The sequence below is a fragment of the Eschrichtius robustus genome, chromosome 2 (genome assembly GCF_028021215.1).
Source record: "Eschrichtius robustus isolate mEscRob2 chromosome 2, mEscRob2.pri, whole genome shotgun sequence".
In the NCBI taxonomy this organism is placed as follows: Eukaryota; Metazoa; Chordata; class Mammalia; order Artiodactyla; family Eschrichtiidae; genus Eschrichtius; species Eschrichtius robustus.
Genome location: NC_090825.1, coordinates 18,091,432 through 18,110,854, shown reverse-complemented (window position 1 = coordinate 18,110,854; position 19,423 = coordinate 18,091,432). Strand labels below are relative to the sequence as shown.

The 19,423-nt window shown below is 34.2% G+C and overlaps 1 protein-coding gene across 1 annotated transcript in view; it reads left to right on the top strand.

The window, feature by feature from the left end:
* Positions 1 to 19,423, top strand: part of CDH12 (cadherin 12) — a 415,721-nt gene that overhangs the window by 360,556 nt on the left and 35,742 nt on the right. The window contains exon 7 of the mRNA XM_068535175.1: positions 9,719 to 9,972. Within this exon, the coding sequence (XP_068391276.1) occupies positions 9,719 to 9,972 (254 nt within the window). The remainder of the gene's footprint in view (positions 1 to 9,718; positions 9,973 to 19,423) is intronic.

Sequence of the window (19,423 nt, the reverse complement as noted above, 5' to 3'; positions counted from 1 at the left end):
TTCCATATCTTGGCTATTGTAAATAATGCTGCAACGAACATGGGTTGCATATGTCTTTTTAAGTTAGTGTTTTTTTGTTTTCTTTGGATAAATACCCAGAAATGAAATTGCTGGATCATACAGCAGTTCTATTTTTAACTTTCTGAGGAACCTCCATACTGTTTTTCATAATAGCTACACCAATTTAAACTTCCGCCAACAGTGCACAAAGACTCCTTTTTCCTCACATCCTCTCCAACACTCATTTTTTGTCTTTTTGATAATAGCCAATGTAGCATATATGAGGTGATGTCTCATTGTGGTTTTGATTAACATTTCTCTGATGATTAGTGATGTTGAGCATCTTTTCATGTACCTGTTGGCCTACAGTTCTTTGGATTTTTTTGAGCAAACACTGTATTATAGGGCTATTTATGCGTATGTTCAGAGAGTTCTCAGAAGACTTTATCTTGAACTTATTCAGAGTCCCAGAAGAAGTAGATGTAAAATCATAAATATGTATGTAAATATCAACAGCAGTATTTCGGTTCCGTAATGATCTTAAAATTACTCTTTGGAAACTTCTCCCTGCAATATCTCAGCATAGAATTGCAATGAAGAGTTTTGATGTAAAACCAAATTAATACAGAAATTATGTTTTTAAGTATATTACATGCATCTAGAAAGTCTAAAAATATATACTCTACATTTGAATATGTGTCTGTTTTTGAATATAATGATATTCTTTGTTTTCGGAGCATTTTTCTTTTTTAAGCTCACTTAAAAATAAATGAAAATGCTTAATATTCTCTGAAGCACATATTCTCATTATAGTTTTATTTCCAAAATTTTTATTTACTTTCCCTTTACCATTGCCCCCCTCTCTCTTCTTTCTCCATGGAGGGAGGGTGTACATGAATAAAAATGATGGTCATGTTTGTACGAACTGAGAAGAATGAAAAAAAGGCATTTTTATTTTATTTCTTTTAAACTTCAACTTGGATTCAGTTTATGAGCACTGTGACAGAATGCCATTTCACTGTGTCACTTTGAATTCAGAACAACATTATGCAACTTTATATATCTCTACAAGGCACAAGATATTGGTTTTTTTTTAAAAAAAGAAACAAACTATTCTTACTTTATACTTGTGTCCTATTGCACTGAGGAAAGAATGAACAAATAAAAAGTGCCCTATATGTTGTTAAGTATTATAGCAATAGAAACAATAACAAAATCAGGGTAATATAACTTAAAAACAATTTTTGTCACATCTAAAAATTAGGTGATAGTTTACATTAAAAATAAGAGAATAAGATATTTTAAATTCAGTAATTTCATTCTTACGTGAAAAGCTAAATGAAATACATTTTTAGTCAGTAGTTTTTATTTCCTACTGGATAAGTGAGAATAAATATATACTTATTGGATATAAATATAAAGTTACATGAGTTAAAAACATTCAAGAACAGAAAATACATGTTTATTTACAGGCACGCTGTGGTTTTCTTGTTACTGATTAAGAAATTTAGGCAATTAAATAGTGGGATGAATACTTAAATTGTACAAAAGAACAATTTTAATGTCTTGAATAATTTCTAAGCCAGTTCTGTACTATTTCTATAGAATATCTATCTGGAACTAACAAGTAATGATAACATCTATTTAAAATAAAGAATGGTAAAGTGATTTCCTATTTATTTTAAAATAAGTAAAACTTTTTTTGGAATTAAAAAAATCCTTACTATTTTGCTGTTACTTGGCAATATTATTTCATTTCAAATAACCATACCTGTGATCACAGTGAATCCAAGGTGAATTATTTTCTTTTTCCTTAAAAACAGAAGAGATAAAATATTTTATTTTTCACCAGAATTTTAAATAAATAGGTTAAACTCTCAACTGGTCTCACTGGACAATTTTATTTATGCCCCATTAGTCACTAAAACTCACTTTCTTTTTGACATCTCAAATGGCAGGGGAGTGAATTCACATCAAATGATTTGGTAGCATAGCACCATCATGTGGTTAATTTTTGAATAACTCTTAGAAAAAATAAAAATAAAATTAGCAATACCTTGTTTTATATAACCAAGCATACGCCTCAATTTATTGTTTAAAATATTCCTGTTTTTGCCATACAAACATGAAAATTTCAAAGAAAAATAAGTGGTGTTTGTTTCTGTAAATATTATGCTCCTGTTTTTGTAAATATTTATCATCTTCTTTTTAAACATCTCACTTCCCTAGTCTCATCAACTCTCAACTAGCGCCCAAGTTGACACAACCAAGGAACATTGTTTACTGCCTTGTAGACATTTCTCACTTGTGTGTGTTAGTCTTTTCACACTCAAAATGTCCAAAGCTGAATTCTTTGTCTTCTCCCAACCAAAGCGTGCCTGCTCACATTTTCTCCTTCCTGGATAAGGCCCTACTTCCTCTCCAGTTCCTTAAAGCAGAAATCTAGGCTTATTTTTATGCTGCTTCCATTACCATGAACTCCCCTTTCTGAATAGGACGGGAAGCCTGATCACTGATTCCTTCTGAACTTGGATTAAAATTTCCCTCTTTCTCCTCTTCATGGGTTGACTTACAACCATCCTTGTTACTCTTTTCCACCACTGCAATGGCTATTTTCTGAGCCACACACCTTATGTTCATCCATTTACTTTATGAGTGACTGGTTGAAACCTAAATCTGTTTATTTTACTCTCACTCCTAATCTGTTTCTGACTCCTATCACTAGTAAGATAAAGAGCAAATGGTATATTTTCTATTATCATCTCCTTCATACACACACACACACACACACACACACACCCATACGCACACACACATTCACCTGCTACATTCCAACCACACCAAACTCATTGCAATTTCTACTGAAGATGCTGTGTTATTCTTCCTTCTGCATAGAAGGCACCGCCCTACATGAGCATTTCTATTAATTTCTTCCTGTTCTTTAATATGGCTGTCACTCATGTCCCTCACCAAAGAATTCCTTGGGTCCCTCAGGCAAAGTTGATCCCTCCTTACTTTCTTCACCAAATGTTACCATTTCTGTCCAAGCACCTGTGAGACTTAAAGGTGCTCAAATTCTAAATGCATCTGATTCTTTCTACTATAGTTTAAGCCCCTAAAGACACTTTGTCGTATCTATATCTGTGTCGCCATGATAAAGGAAATGCTTAAAATATACAGGGTGTTTAAATTTCTTTTAAAAAAAAAGTCTCATGTTGGTTTATTGTTTTAATTTCAGATGCAATACTTTTCTTAGTATTCACATACCATGCAGAGTTCAACATGTTTTTAAAGTATTTAGAAAAATATTGCTTTACTGATTATATAAATGAGAAATATGAAGCTCATTGGAGGAAAGTAAATTTTTCAGGACTACACAACTTGCAGTAAATTATAGAACATATTTGAAAAGCATATACTTTTAACTATTGTGAAGAACAATATATATTAGAGGTAAAATGTGAGAGTGGACATTCAAGAAGTTAAAAAGAATTCCCCCTCCCTCGATGGTCATGACTTATACTGCATGTGCCTATAAAACATATATCTTGCTTAGGCATTTGTAACAGTTGATGAAATCTTTTCTTTCTTAGGGAAAATATCACCACAAGCCCTCAAATAAAAGCACTAGATGTTCTTCCAATTCTTTTTTATTTTGTGTTATCTTAGTTACTGAATTTGTTCCAAAAATTATTGTCACTGAAATATGGCTTAGAAACGATGCCATGATTCTTAAGTTAATTCATTAAAATTATCAAAAATTTACAGTTCTGCACAAAAACCTAGAGTTGATAACTTGCCCACAGAAAAATTAAATTCATTTCTAGTAAATAGTTCTGTAAAAAATTTTTTAGAGATAAGGTATATTAATTATATGTTTCTTCATTTTAATATTTTTACTTGACAGACACTTTTTGTCTGGTAATTCTATTGTTCTTTTAAGCTTTTAAAAATTTTAGAAATGAAATACTGTTAAAATTTGTCAAAACTAAAATCTACGTTTTAAAAATGGCCACATTTCACTGTTTCCCCTTTATGATAGGGGCATTCTCATCTGATAATGTGACAACTTTTATCCATCAAATAACTGCTTGACATTTTTTGTATGTGTGAAACTGAGTTGAATTTCTTCCTCAGTGATGACGGGATATACCAGACCCCCCCCCCCATAGCTCCCTCTCACATAAATACGCATGCATTCTTCCCCATCTACCCCTGACACACACAATACACATCTGTCTTCCAAGTTTTGGATTTTTCCATAGCACTTATTACCACTTGGGATGCTACCATTTGCTTATTTATCTTATTGTTCATCAAATCCTAGAAGAGAGCAAGCTCCATGGGGGATTTTTGTCTGCTTTGTCCAGTTCTGACATCTATAATGATGTCTAGCACACAGTAGGATATTTAAGAAATATGTGTTAAAAATAGGAATAAAATGCCTCAGGAATTTTGTGCTTACTTTCTTCCCTCAGGCTTATTTCCCTCTGATTTCCCCACGCCTGGTTCTTCGCATCTCATTTCCAGTATTACATCCTCAGAGAAGCACATCTTATCTGCTCTATGTAACGTCTCCACCACTGTTTTTCTGTCCCATTATATTATTTTCCTCATAAATCTTACCACTAACTGAAAAGTATTATTTACTTATTATTCGTTCTGGCTCTCCCTCTCTATAAAAAGAAAATGGACTTAATTTAACTCATAAACCAAGATATCCTCAATTCCTACTGTGACAAAATAAAATCTAATCAAATATTTGATTCAATTTATGCAGATTTAAATTAACTTGAATAAATCAATTAAAGAAGTAGGTACAGACATCATCTATGGATGATTAATTATTAATTATTAATATGAGACTTGAGTAGTGGTAGAGTTTTAGACTAATTTATTAGCTAATAGGAAAGTCTAGCAGGGAATAAATGAATTGAGTACTGTATTGTTAAAAAAATTAATTTTGAGGAACTTGATTTTCCTTTAAAATGATGCTTGATCTGAAAGTCTTATCTTTATAGTTCAGCCCCGTATCATAAACCTCCCTTACAAGAGCTTGTTCCTAGTGTCTTTTTATCTTTGTTCAGCCTGGTATAAATCTGCTTTCTTGTTGCTTGTCTTGAAAAGCATCTTCTCTTTCAGATACATTTACAGCCTTCAGTTATTTGGGTTCATTGACAATTTTCCTTTCCATTGACTGTTAAGACCTATGATATGACTGAGAGAGTAGAGCATAAGCATTTCTAAAGGATACATTTTGTTAAGAGTGAGGACTCTACTGTGATGGTGAAAATGGTACATGTTCATCATAAAAAATGAACCAGTAGAGAGAGCAGAAAGTAAAGAGCGATGAAAGCACAAGCAATTGTGGGTCAGAGTATAGTATAAGTGAGTTTTCTGCTCAGGGTCTTCCAGGCTGAAATCAAGGGTAGGCCACTGCTGCGACTGATCTGAGGCACAGAGTCTTTTTCCAAGATTACTTGTTTTGGCAGAACTCATTTCTTTATGGCTTTATGACTGCGGGCCCTACTTTTTTGCTGGCTGTTGGTCAAGATCCAGTCTCAGTTCCCAGAGGCACCCCAGGCACTTGTCAGGTGGGCTCTTACATCACAAACTTACTTCTTCAAGGCCAGAAGGAGATCATCTGTAGCACCTCCTTCTACTAAGGCTCACGTGATTACAGCAGACCCTTCAAGCAAAATCTCCCTTGTAATTAACTGAATGTTAAGTGATTAAAGACCTTGATTATATTTCAATCATTTATTTTTCCATAAAACTTAACAAATTCATGGGGCGATATCCCATTCAGTTCAGAGGCCCGTCACATACTCAAGGGCAGCAAATTTTACAAGAGATTATAGAAGAGATTATCTTGTCCTTGGGGGTGAGAATCTTGGGGACACCTTGGGAATTCTGTCTACCAAAGCTGCTTTTCAAATTCCTCAAAATATAACTCTAGCTATCCATTTTCACTCAACATTATCTGGAAACGTGATGAGGCCTGGAAGAGCCCAGGGAATTATTCTTTTGTATTTCATGCCAAAAATTGCTCATCCCTCTTTGAAATGAGAAAATCTTTTGGTACTTTAATATTTTATGTAGTTTTTCATGACCTGGACCTCAGCAAAGTAAAAGCAGAGAAAGTGGCTAAAAACAAAGAATCAAAAAGATTATATCTTGCCCAATTTTTCCTTTTATATTCTAATGAACAATTAAATATATCCTACTCCATTTCTTTTTTTAATTTATTCATTTATTTTTATTTATTTTGTTGCGCCAGGTCTTAGTTGCGGCTCACCAGCTCCTTAGTTGCAGCAGGTGGGCTCCTTAGTTGCAGCATGCGAACTCTTAGTGGCAGCATGTGAACTCTTAGTGGCAGGATGCATGTGGTCTAGTTCCCTGACCAGGGATTGAACATGGACCCCCTGCATTGGGAGCACAGAGTCTTAATCACTGCGCCACCAGGGAAGTCCCTCCATTTCTTCACAGTTTAGGTTTCTTACCGTACAACTCCCTACGACATGAATTGTTTCCTGAAGATTCTGGTTTCACTAACCTTCCTTTATCAAAACATCTTGAGGAGAAAGGAACTACTCAACTAAATTCTATTTAATCAATCATTTTCTTACTTTTCTAGAAAGGTTCATAAAATTGAATGCACCCCAAGCAGTACCACAAAGTTTTCTATTTATTGTGCGAGAGCTAAATTAGTTCCACTTCATAATAATGGATTTCTGTTATGGAATATGATTCATTTCCTAACAATAATAAAAAATCCTGTTTTTTCTATACTTGTTTCAAATAATAGGATTTTTGTTGATTGCAAAGTTAGATGAATTTCATTCCTCGGTGCCATCCTACCCAACCCCCTCCACAAGGAGTGGAGGGTAGTCTGTCAGATGAGTTGGATAAAGTCAACTAGAGAGAGATTGGTATTGATTTTTTTTTTTTTTTTGCTCTTTCTGAGCTATCCAGTTTTATACAATGGCATTGCCTAAGGGTCAGGGTCACGAAGAGGTAAGGCCCTCTAGGATATTATTGTGGCATTTCTCTTACAATTTTCTTCAGTTGTTTGATCACTGCAGGAGATAAGTTTTAAGTCATAAAAGAATACCTGTATGTACAGAAAGTTTCTTTCATCTCACTCTTTATCACCCTGCCCACTAAATATTTGTCTGCTGTGACAGGTCAGTAGTTCTTAAAAGGCATAGATTATGTCTAATCTCCTAAAACAAAATGTAGAAAAGGTTTTGGAATTCTCCCTTCATTCCTGGGTTTGAAATGGACTCCAAAGTGGGGAGTCAAGTCGATCAGATAGCAGTGACATGTTAATTAACTAGGTAAATAAATAAAATTGAGATCTTGTCTAGAAAGAATTTGCCTAATCCTACAGACAATCAGAAGCATTCCGATGTCTAGGAGAAGTAGAGAGGGAAAGGAAGAACAATTGGTACTAATTTCTACATTTTAAGAGAAGTTCATTCTGGGCCAAAGAAGGGGGTAAGTATCAGCCAGGGCAGCTCAAATAGCCTTCTAGGCAAAAGGACCTGAGGTGATAAAGCCAAAATCATCTTACACTAGAAGTTAGGGGTAACTATGATAAAAAATTATATTGTTTAACATTCATTGAGCATTTAGAGTTTACAAAACACGAAGTATATTTCTATATGTTCTTTAACTTAAACTAGCTTGTACAGCTTATAAATTAAACATCACTCAGGTATCTCTTATGGCATACGATTTCTCTTGAATACATCAAATGATGGGAGACTTACTACTTCTTCAAACAACTCAGTCATTAAACAACATGGCAAACCTTATTTATCTTTGCCTCTTTCTGTCCTCCTGGAATGTATCCCAGGTCTTACCACCATGTAGGCAATCAACACTTTTTAAAATTAGTTTAGTTTTGAATGGTTTTGTTTGTTAGAGATTTCTTCTTTTTTTAGCTTAAAGTTGCCATGTTTAATAATTTAAATTATTGTTAATTCCCTATTGAGAGACTTATAGAATAACCCTAACTGATATTCAATATTTGAAAAGGTGTATCCTTTTTTGTCTCTTGTCTTCTTCATTCCAGGATAAACATTCCCAGTAATTGTAACAGTTTTGTATGTTGGGTTTGAATAATATTTTGTTACCCTATTCTGGCAATTGGTTGTCTTTTCTTGAGCCTGATCCTTTAACAAAACCCTGTAGTCAAACTGTGGGCTGATCAAAACCGTAGCATCATAATCTCTTTTTCCAGATATTATGTTTCTATCTGTGTAATGAACAGCCCCAATATCAACCGTGGCATATTAGTCAATAACTTATATTGCTTTAAGACAAATGAAAAGTCTTAGCAAGAAGACAGAAATTGAAGAAAATCAGTATTATATGTAAACAGGTATGAGCTGAATAAATAAAAATATAAAAACTAAAAGAAAGCATTGAGTCCAAGGCAAAGAAATACATGAATAAAACTTGGACGAATTAAACAAAATAAGGGGAATGATTACAGGGAAGATAAACATAGATACCCCTGAGTGAAAATTACTGTGAAAGAGACTTAATGTCAAGTCCAAGAAGTGTTACTGTTTGCTATAATAAACTTATAGATTTGTGAGTTTTTAAGGATTTCACGGTGATTTTCTTTCTTTTCTTTTCCCTTCTTCACAGGAAATGCATAAAACAGCAATCTTGTCTTTAAAAGAGAGAAATATACCCACTTTATTTCCCCCAGGTGTACTGAGGCAAAAAAGAGATGTGTTGACACAGCAATTAACACATCATGGGAGTCATACCAGAGGGAATTAATTTAGAAAACAGAAACTTCTAAAGGTCCCAGAAAATCACTATGTTAATTAACTATGTTGATGTTAATTTCATGTCTTAGTTTGTCATAGGTGATTAGAAGTCACAGCCAGTGACCTTAAAGTTTTCATTTTAATAAAGCACTACAGCAACATCATATTTCTATAATATAATATTTCCAGTTATTGGGAACATAAAACTAATATTCAGAAAAAGGTAAATATAAGCAGTGTAAAGTGAAAAATCAAGGATCGGTGACTCCATGGACAAATTACATCCAAATATTTTGTCTCATGTTGTTCTTTAATCGTATATGTTCAAAGCCTTAATTCTTGGTCATATATCCTGATCATGCATCACCGTTCCTACTAATTCTATGTGTAATGCTGACAACACAAAGGACCAAAACTCTGGATATAGTCCTTGGCAGCAAAAATACCTAGACATTCAAAAGTATTCAATAGAAAAGGATACTATTGTCAAAATAATAAAAATTGTCCAAGAAAAAAACATAGTTTGCTACACCAAATTTTTAGCTGGAATCTAAAAGTATCATTTCAATTTTGTTGTATTTTTAATTACTGCTTGATTCCACTAGATGTCAGTACTGGATAAGAGCATCCTTAATAGGTACTTGATCTCCTGCAGTTGTAACCACTCACGTGAAAGGAATAAGCCCTATCTAGCACATATGTGTGCATATGTCATTGTAATGTATGCAGCTGATGACATTTACAAGTTACCCAGACACTTCTACAACTGGTCGACTCTTTTCTTAAAATGTTTAACTTGTACTTCCCTTACCCACTAATTATTAAAGGAAAATGACCTTTTGATATTAACTTGCAAATTACTCTGTCCACCATCGTTGCCACATCCTATATGAATGTATCTCCTCACTTTTGATTTGTCCTCCTTACAGCCGTTGGATTTTGAAACAAAGAAGGCGTATACTTTTAAAGTAGAGGCCTCCAACCTGCACCTTGACGACCGGTTTCACTCTGCGGGCCCTTTTAAGGACACTGCCACAGTGAAGATCAGCGTGCTGGATGTGGACGAGCCGCCGGTTTTCAGCAAGCCCCTCTACACCATGGAGGTTTACGAAGACACTCCAGTTGGGACCATCATTGGCGCCGTCACTGCCCAAGACCTCGATGTCGGCAGCAGTGCCGTAAGGTAAGAAAAAGAAACGTTTTCTTTTCTGTGTCAGAAAGAGAAAGAAAATAAAGCAACACTCTGACCAGGCTTGCATGAATTATTTAGAGAATACAATGCTTGAAAATGGAATCACTTTACATAGTAAGTATAAGAATAGAAGAAAAAACATAGGATTTGAACAAAAACATCTGATATCAATCCCTGTAACAGGGTTTAGTAGTGACCTGATGTTGGGCTTGTCACTCATGCTGGTCAACCTCCATTTTTTTATCCACAAAAGGGATTTAATAGTAAGCCTAAGAGGATGATTCTCATGAATAACGATATTAAGATACTTTCACAGTGACTGAAATATCATAGATATATAATACATTTTTCAATTATTCTAAAATCTTTGTCTCTTACCCAAAGTTACTGCTTGAAAAAGATTGTTTTACCATTTTAAATTTGCAGCTCATTTTTTCACTGTGGCAGTTGTATATGCTGATGGAAGCACAATTAGTCAGTCTTAAGGTAAGAGGCATTGTGGAGTTGCTCAAAGCCCAGACTTGGCAAGGAGTTCCTTACTGGCATAAGGCTGCTTGGTAGTGAGTCAACAAAGCAATCGATGGAGTAAGAAAATACACCCCCCCCCCCATAAATGCCACTTGCATTGCTGAAACGTGATGGGATTCCCTTTTCCTCCCTTATAAATCGATCCTACAACGTATTTTGAGACTTGTTCTGATTCAACTTTGCTTCCTCTGTATGCTTAATCCCTGCCAGGTGCCCACGTGCCTACAAGAACTGGGGGGGGGGGGGGGGGAGAAAAAAAAGGAAGAAATGAACATATGTACGAAACAGGAACAGACAGACGTTGCGATTGCCGATGGGGAGGGGTAGGGGAGGGGAGGACTGGGATCTGGGATTAGCAGGTGCAAACTAAAAGGAGAGAGAGAGAAACGTGTGATCTGTTCCGAATCTTCTAACTCCAAAGGGTTGAAGCTTATAGTATGCAAAATCCACACCAAAGAACACATTAAGTAGGCTTTTAAAGCAAAACACCACTCTGTCGACATAGGAAAAATACATAGACATATATCGCACAAGATTTTAAGCCATGGGGTAATTAATGATAAAAAAAAAAAAAAGCATCATCCTTTCAGCGGTAGCCTCAACACATTCATAGCATAGAGAAAAATTTCAGGATATGCCTGAGAGCATGAAAGCTCTGCTCTTTGTATTTGTCTGCATCCACCCCCCAAAGTCGCCTGAACACTTTCCTTCTTGAAGCATGTCTGTGATCAAGAGAGAACTAAAAAAGCACATTTGTCTTGGGAAAGGGAAGAAAAAGAGCAATTATTGAGTGCCCCTACACGTCAGGTTGAATGCTGGCTCGTTTCCTCATTGGGTTCAAGTTGTTCTACATGCTCATATTACGGCATGATTCACTGTCAGTTAAACTCCAGAGAAGTCTATTTATTACCAGTGTTCACAGGGGCATGCTCAAGAATCTATGTTAGTAGTTGTTATACATTAATCTGTCATCATCCATCAATCTTGTTCCTGAACACCCTGAGTGTGCTGCTGGTCATTGTGAAAGTGGAAAATGCCTGCTGAGTGGATTCACAGGTAATTTCAAGAATGTAAACAGAATGGAAGAAATATTGAAGGTTGTAAAAAAAGTAATAAAAAGGTAAATAAACATGGATTGAAATTCTCTACAGTTCAATAGATGAGAATTGTGGGACATAGTGGGACACAATATCTTAGGGAACATGCTAAGTTGTTTAATTTACTATATGTACTATTTTTTTATTTTACTTTATTTTTATTTCATTTTATCTTTTTGACTGCGTTGGGTCTTCGTTGCTGCGCGTGAGCTTTCCCTAGTTGCGGCGAGCAGGGGCTACTCTTCATTGCGGTGCGCGGGCTTCTCATTGCAGTGGCTTCTCTTGTTGCGAAGCCCGGGCTCTAGGCATGCGGGCTGCAGTAATTGTGGCGTGCAGGCTCAGTAGTTGTGGCATGAGGGCTCAGTAGTTGTGACTCATGAGGTCTAGAGCGCAGGCTCGGTAGTTGTGGCGCACGGGCTTAGTTGCTCCGCTGCATGTGGGATCTTCTTGGACCAGGGCTCAAACCTGTGTCCCCTGCATTGGCAGGCGGATTCTTAACCACCAGGGAAGTCCATATGTTCTATTTTGAATACTGATAATAGCATGATGAGGTCGAGATATGAATAAAATATTATTTTAATGAAATACTTAAAAACCAAAAAATCGGAGAGTTGACAAGTAAAAAAATACCACCCGGTAAAGGTAAGGTGAGAATTACAAACTTCTAAATATAAGAAAATGATTAGATCAAGACCCTGGTGTGAAGAATAAAGGAAGGCTACATTTTAGAGAAATTCTCCAGCTACAAGCCTATTTTCTTTATATGTTTGTTTGTCTGTTTTTGATGTCACAGAAACTAGTGTCTGACAAGCGCTACTTTATGTGAAATGAAATAGTATCCCCAGTCTTTTTTCTAGTGGGCAGCAGCCTGACTCACTGAAACTGTAGACAGAGATGGATTTAATTGATCCCCGTGAGGGGTTGTCAAAAGACAGAGGAGCTTTTGAATCAACGTGAAAGTTGTCTTACTTTCATGTTCTTGGAGTAAACAATAAACTTGAATCATGTCAGGTGAGGAATGTGGGGTATGGGTCATCTCTTCTTGGTCTGAAAACATGTTTGCTCACTTAAGAATGATAGTAAAAATATGTTATAAAAAATAAGCATCAAAATGACAAATTACTTGGCATGTGTAGGTATGCTCTGTTTGTTTTGTTTTCCTTTGCTTTACTGCATTTACGGCTTTGCATTACCCTTTTCATAGGTTATTGTGGAAGGTATTAATTTAAGATTAGGTTATTCCACACCACTGAGTATTTTATAAATATTATTACTTCATCACCACTGAGCACAGCAAAGAGCCAGAAAGCAATGGCATTAACCGGGGATTGCAAAACCTTAGAAGAAAGGTTCAGTTAGGTGTAATGCCCCCAAATATACCATATCCTGTCCCCTCTTGTCCTGAGCTTAATTTCTAGTTATTGTTTCCTTTGCTCTTCTAGCCTTTGCCTTTAGATGAACTGATTTCCTGTCTCTAATATTCTATATCCTTTGACACTCTTATTATATAGTTCATGGGAATGATTTCTAGTGAGTCCAATAGGAGTGTAATGAGTGTACCTACCATTAGTGAGGTGGGGACAGTCTCTTAAGAAATGAAATTTAAAACAGGTGACTATTCAGTTACATCGGAAGTTAATATTTGTTTTGGATATAAGTGATTTAAGTTACAGAGAGATTTCTGTGGATAATTCTGCTCAGTATGTGCTATTTTTCTTTTGTTCCAAACATTTAAAAATCTTAGTTATCCTATGAATGAATTTCAAAATAAAATTTAATCAAAGTATTTTTCTGTATAAAATGAGAAAATGGACAATTCCATTCTAAACCCACTCCATGTAAGATGGGTTGGATAAGAGACTGATAATGTAAACTAAAATCTATTTTATGTATATAAACGTCCATGTGTAAATTATTATAGCATTTAGTAGAACAATTGAATGGTTTATTTTTCGTTACCTCCTTTTGTTTGATGATATGTCCAACCAAAACCCATCGTGTAAAGTCAAGTAGTGAAATTGATTAATAAATAGAAAACCATTATCAATTATCGTAAGTAAAAAGTAATACATAAAATAATTAATAACTGGTTGTTAAAACAAATGTCTAAATGAGTCCCACTTAAAAATTATCTTATATTCCGTATCTGGTCTGTTCAATACACTTTTGGAAACATTTTTGTATCACTTGAAATTGATTTTTTCATCGTGGATTAGGAGGCTATCAGAGTAGCCGATTTTCATTTGAGGGCCCTTTCCAAGACACCAGAAATCTTGTTTTGTGGACAAAAACCTAAGCTCAAATACAAAACAAGCTTAGAGAATGAGAAGGAACAGAAGGCCCGCTTATCAAGTGATATCCTAGAGCAACATATATAATTTACTTTAAATATTAATTAAATGAAATGGTAAAAATTAAAAACTTGAAAACTTGCTCGCTCTCTATTTTTCTCCTATTTAACAAGATTTTTGTAAGAATTAAATGAGGTATCGGTATAAAATGTTTTATTTTTTAAATTTTTTATAGATTGTATATTTTTTAGATAAGATTAGGTTCACAGCAAAATTGAGAGAAGATACAGAGATTTCTCATATGCCCGTTGCCACCACGCATACATAGCCTCCCCCTTTATCAGCATCCCCCACTGGAGGGATACATTTATTGCAGTGATGAACCTACATTCACATCATAATCATTCAAAGTCTATAGTTAACTTTAGGATTCACTCGTGGTGTTGTACAGTCTGTGAATATATTTATTATGACATGTATCCATCATTGTAATATCATACAGAGTATTTTCACTTCCCTAAAAATCCTCTGAGCTCTGTTTATCCCTCCCCACACCAATCCCTGACCTTTTCACTGTCTCCATAGTTTAGCCTTTCCAGAATGTCATATAGTTGGAGTCATACAGTATGTAGCCTTTTCAGATTGGCATCTTTCTCTTACTATTTACATAAAGTTTCTCCATATCTTGTCATAGTTTGATGGCTCATTTCTTTTTAGTGCTAAAAAGTATTCTGTTGTCAGCATGTACCACAGTTTATTTATCCACTCACCTACTGAACATCTTGAGTGTTCTTTAAGTCCTAGGAATTACTAATAAAGCTGTATAAATATCCATCTACAGGTTTTTAACGTGGACATAAATTGTCAGCTCCTGTGTGTCAATACCAAGGAGTGCAATTACTGGATCAGATGGCAAGAGTATGTTGAGATTTGTAAGAGACCACCAAACTGTCTTCCAAGGTGGCTGTGTCATTTTGCACTCCCACCATCAATGAATGAGAAGGCCTGTTGCTCCACATCCTTGCCAGCATTTGGTGTCGCTGGTGTTCTGGATTTTGGCCTTTCTATTAAGTGTGTAGTGGTACCTTATCGTTGTTTCAATTTGCATTTCCTGGATAACATACGATGTGGAGCATCTTTTCATGTGCTTATTTGCCATTTGGATCAATATATCTTCTTTGGTAAGATGTTTGTTAAGGTCTTCGACACATTTTTAACTGGGTTGTTTGTTTTCATATTGTTCAGTTTTAAGAATGCTATTTTTTTCCAGTGCATACAAAAATAAGCAACAAAAGGTTTGCCTTTCTTTAATATTCTCAACCACAGATACAATCTCATTGTAAAAGAGAGATTATGATGGATGCATTACTTGTTAAGAGCATGTATGAAGCTTATACATACTCAATTGTCTCACTGAGTCTAACTTGCGCTGAGTTTCTGGGCAATGGCTACCTGTGGATGACGAGGAGAGATTATAGATACGCAAACCTGAAGTATTATAAAACTCAGGACAAGAATTAAGACATCTGAAAATGAGGGTCATCAAAACTCCACTTTTCTCTTTACCTTTGTTCACACAATTAAATTCCGTCCAATTAAAACGGTATCTTACCCTCTATTTCATGGCCTTCATCCTAGACTTCTGCCATTTTAGGTGGCAAAACCATATGCATCCTCACTGCTATTCTAACTCATTTCTCTTTCTTCTTATCAGTGTTGTCTTTTACACATCTTTCATATTCACTAAAGACACTATATAACTCTACTATGGTATTTGTCATTTTTAGCTTATTGCATAAATATGTATTTACTTTTTTAACCACCATCTTCAAAACGCAGAAAATGAAAGGGCGCTGGAGAGTTAAGAATATTTCCTTGTTCTTTCAAATACTATATGCAAAATTAATTTAATTTTAAAATTTTCTTGATGTATTTATCTTAATATATAAAGCAACCAGTTAATGAAATGTAGAATGTTTATGTATGCATATGTGTGCATTTATAATTTTTAATTGATTATAAGCAGATCTAGATCTAGACCTAGATATATAAATATAATAGGTCTTTTTATTTTGTAAGGGTCTGTAGACCAGGGTGTTTGGATATAATCTTTATAGGTCTTAATTTCTGCTATTTTATCACAATGTAGTCAAGAATATACTTTTCTTTTTCTTTTTTTCTTTTTTTTTTTTTGGTAAAATGGCTTTTTGGTTCCTTAGCTTCTATAAATAGAATTAATGGAAGCTAAATGCTATCAGTGCATTTGCAAGTAGACATTATACAAAATTCAACTTCAAAAAATAATTCTCTCTCGAGAGAGAGTCCTAAACACTAAGTGTAGCACAGTTGTGAAAAAGTCAAATAGGGCAAACTCCCCACATGTTAACATGTTTAGCTACTACTGCAATGTCTAAATTCCACACTCCTTTTTATTTTTTTTCCTGTAGTTTCTTTGAAATATTTTATAATATAAGTTTCTATCTGCTTTTTCTTTCCATGTCTACCATTTGTACACAATATCTCTATTCTTTTTATTTTACATTTTTTATCCACTTATGTTCTCTATACACTTTCAAATGATCTAAAAATTTACAATATTTCTTTCAGTAGTATTTAGTCCTAGCTGTTGTTAAATGCCAGTTGTTATCCCCACTTAGAATTAGTTAAATAATTGATGAAAGATAGTTTCTGATAAAGAGACTAACATGCTTTTTTTAAGGTGAGCTTTAAAAGTGCTTTCTTATGCAGAGTCCCGTTACTTGTTTGGTATAACTCTAATTACTCTTTCATATTCTAGTTTCTATTATTTAACAGAGAGCAAAATAATTTATTTTTATGGCCTGTTCTCTTAAAAAATACTGAAAGTTCTGATAGCAATTGGGAAAAAACATTTTACCCGTAAGGTTATATATGTATTAAGATAAAATTGTTAATCCTTTTTGAGTAATGCTTACCTTATCTCTTTCAGTTAACATTCACATTGTGAATATTAACATATTTGCAAGAGACACATCTGGTAAAGGACTTTTCTCCAAAATATACATTCTTAAAAGTCTAAGATGAAGGAGATGAAATAGAGGGTGAGAAACTATTTTAATTGGAGGGAATAGAATTGTTGCACAAAGGTGAAGAAAAAAGTTGAGATTTGGTAAACCTCATTTTCAGATTTTTTTTAATGCTAGTTCTGAGTTGTTTAATTTATCAGTGACTTGATTTGCATATCTGTAATCTTTCCTTAATCTTCCTGCTTAACCATTGCCCAGAAACTCAGCAGACCCCCACCTCCAGTGAAACAATTGACTATACGTAAGCTTCCTACAGGTGCTTATCAAACTATTCATCCATCAGAATCTCCTTCTTATGATGGAATTGTATTTGCAGTTGACAATATTAAAGAAAGGAAGTACCTTTACTAGTATACTCTGCTTATTTTGTTTGCACTGGAGAAAAGAGCATTCCCTGTACATTTATACCAACTGAATGTTTAACAGTAACTCATTTGAGAAGTTGTTGATGGAGAATTTAACTTAATTGTGGAGAATGAGAAATTCCTTTGTGAATAAACTTATTTTGTTTTCCCCTTCAAATGATGTATTATTCATTGATGATCAACATAAGAGGAGCTATTGCAAAGAACATGTACCAAGATGAACAAGTTTACTCTTGTTTGCTTCAGTGGCAATTAACTAACAACATATAGTGACATTGTAATAACTTATTTGTATGTGTCTTTGGGCTGAGCCCTTTGGTCACAGTTCTTTAAACATCACAGCTATTATTTTACAGCGGGATAAACTGAGGCCCAGGAAGACCCAATCATGTCTTCAGTAAAGATGGGAAAATAATTTGAACATAAGCAGCCAGATTCTAAAGGTCAAAATACTAATTGCTCTACTGCTAAAGGTTAATCTAAATATTTATCTAGGTTTTTGAGTTGCTTTGTAATTCTAGGATTGTTGAAAATACAAATAAATTTCATAGTTTTTAGTAGCTTCTTAAACAAAATAGACAGAAATTCAAAACAAGTCAGTAAAAAATGTACAATATTTGATTCTTTAAGATATGATAACTATGGGCCTTATTATATACTTGCAAGAATTCTATACACTTACATAGGTTTCCCTGGTTTAAACCTTACAATAACTTTAAATCTGAAAAAATGTTTAATTCAACTATGAGAAAATTGACATTGTTCAGGCTGGAAATATAGAAACAAAATGTACAGTTCTTTTGTTGACATTTTTTGTACATATGGAAAAAATCTTATTATTTATTACCTTTTATTTTTCTAGACAACTACAAAGTCCTTATAAGATTTAGACATAAGAATTTATTGACAAAATTCAGTGGATTTGTGATACAGATCTACAGCTCTAATTTTTATGAGGATTGGATCTTGGTAGCCAATGATGAATTTGCTTTTATTTTAAGACATTTTATAGTATTCTAATGATACAGTGGCTGCATGTCCAGATATTAGGATGGTGAACTGTTTTTGAGGCTATCTTGTTATGCTTCACATAACTCCTAAGAATGAAGGAATGTCCAAGTCTGTGATCTTTATTACTGACTTAAATGTTTTGGGTTTACATTTTACTTGCTAGAGGTTCAGTTTCTTTGCTTTCTCTCAAAGTGCTGAGTGCTCTATATAAGTGCAAATTTCATAGCTCTTTCCCTTCTCTCTATAATTTATATACATGCTCTTAGAGAATAGCCCTTTTCTCACAGTTGTTTGAAATGTTTTAATTATTTTGATTTTTTAAAGATTAGTTACTTTAAATATATCATAAATAGATATAAATCCTCCTCCATGGAAAATATTGTAATAATCAGGATCCAGTTTATAAGCTGCCCCAGATTATTTAATAAGAGAATGTGAGTAATTTTCAGAGAGAAATGAGCTAAAGAGTAGATAACCACAGGAGGAAATGAAAGATCAGTTACCAGAAAAAGAAAAACCAAAACAAAACAGTAAATAAACGCTTTCTTTCAGATATGGTGTCCATATTTGGGTATCAAATGGTCAATGACTCTGGTTAAAATGGCATCTTTCTTCAGAGACATTTGGCCATGGCCTCCAGTGACAGTAAATAAATCCAACTTGATTAGGAACGACAGGCATTTGATACAGTTCAAGGGAACAGTTGTGATAAAGTTATATAAAAAGACTTCAGAATAAATATGTCTAAATACTCAAAATATATAAAACAAATATTTCCATGTGTGAATGTGATCAGGTCATTATTAAGAGGAAAAGTCAGATGTCCTTATAAAATAAGTAAATGCATACATGCAAGTATAAGATACTATGGATAGAACAATAAATTCAATCCTACTCTAAAGAAACTTTCTGTATAATCATGAAAACAAAATACAATTATTTTGCTCTTCTCATTTGAGAAAGACTGTTAATACAAATTGAAATAGGTAAATAAGATGAAAGAAGTAAGAATATAGAATTTTGTAATAAGGAAGCAATAAATGCTTCCTAGAAGAATTTGGCAAGGCTTCATGGGAAGACCTTGA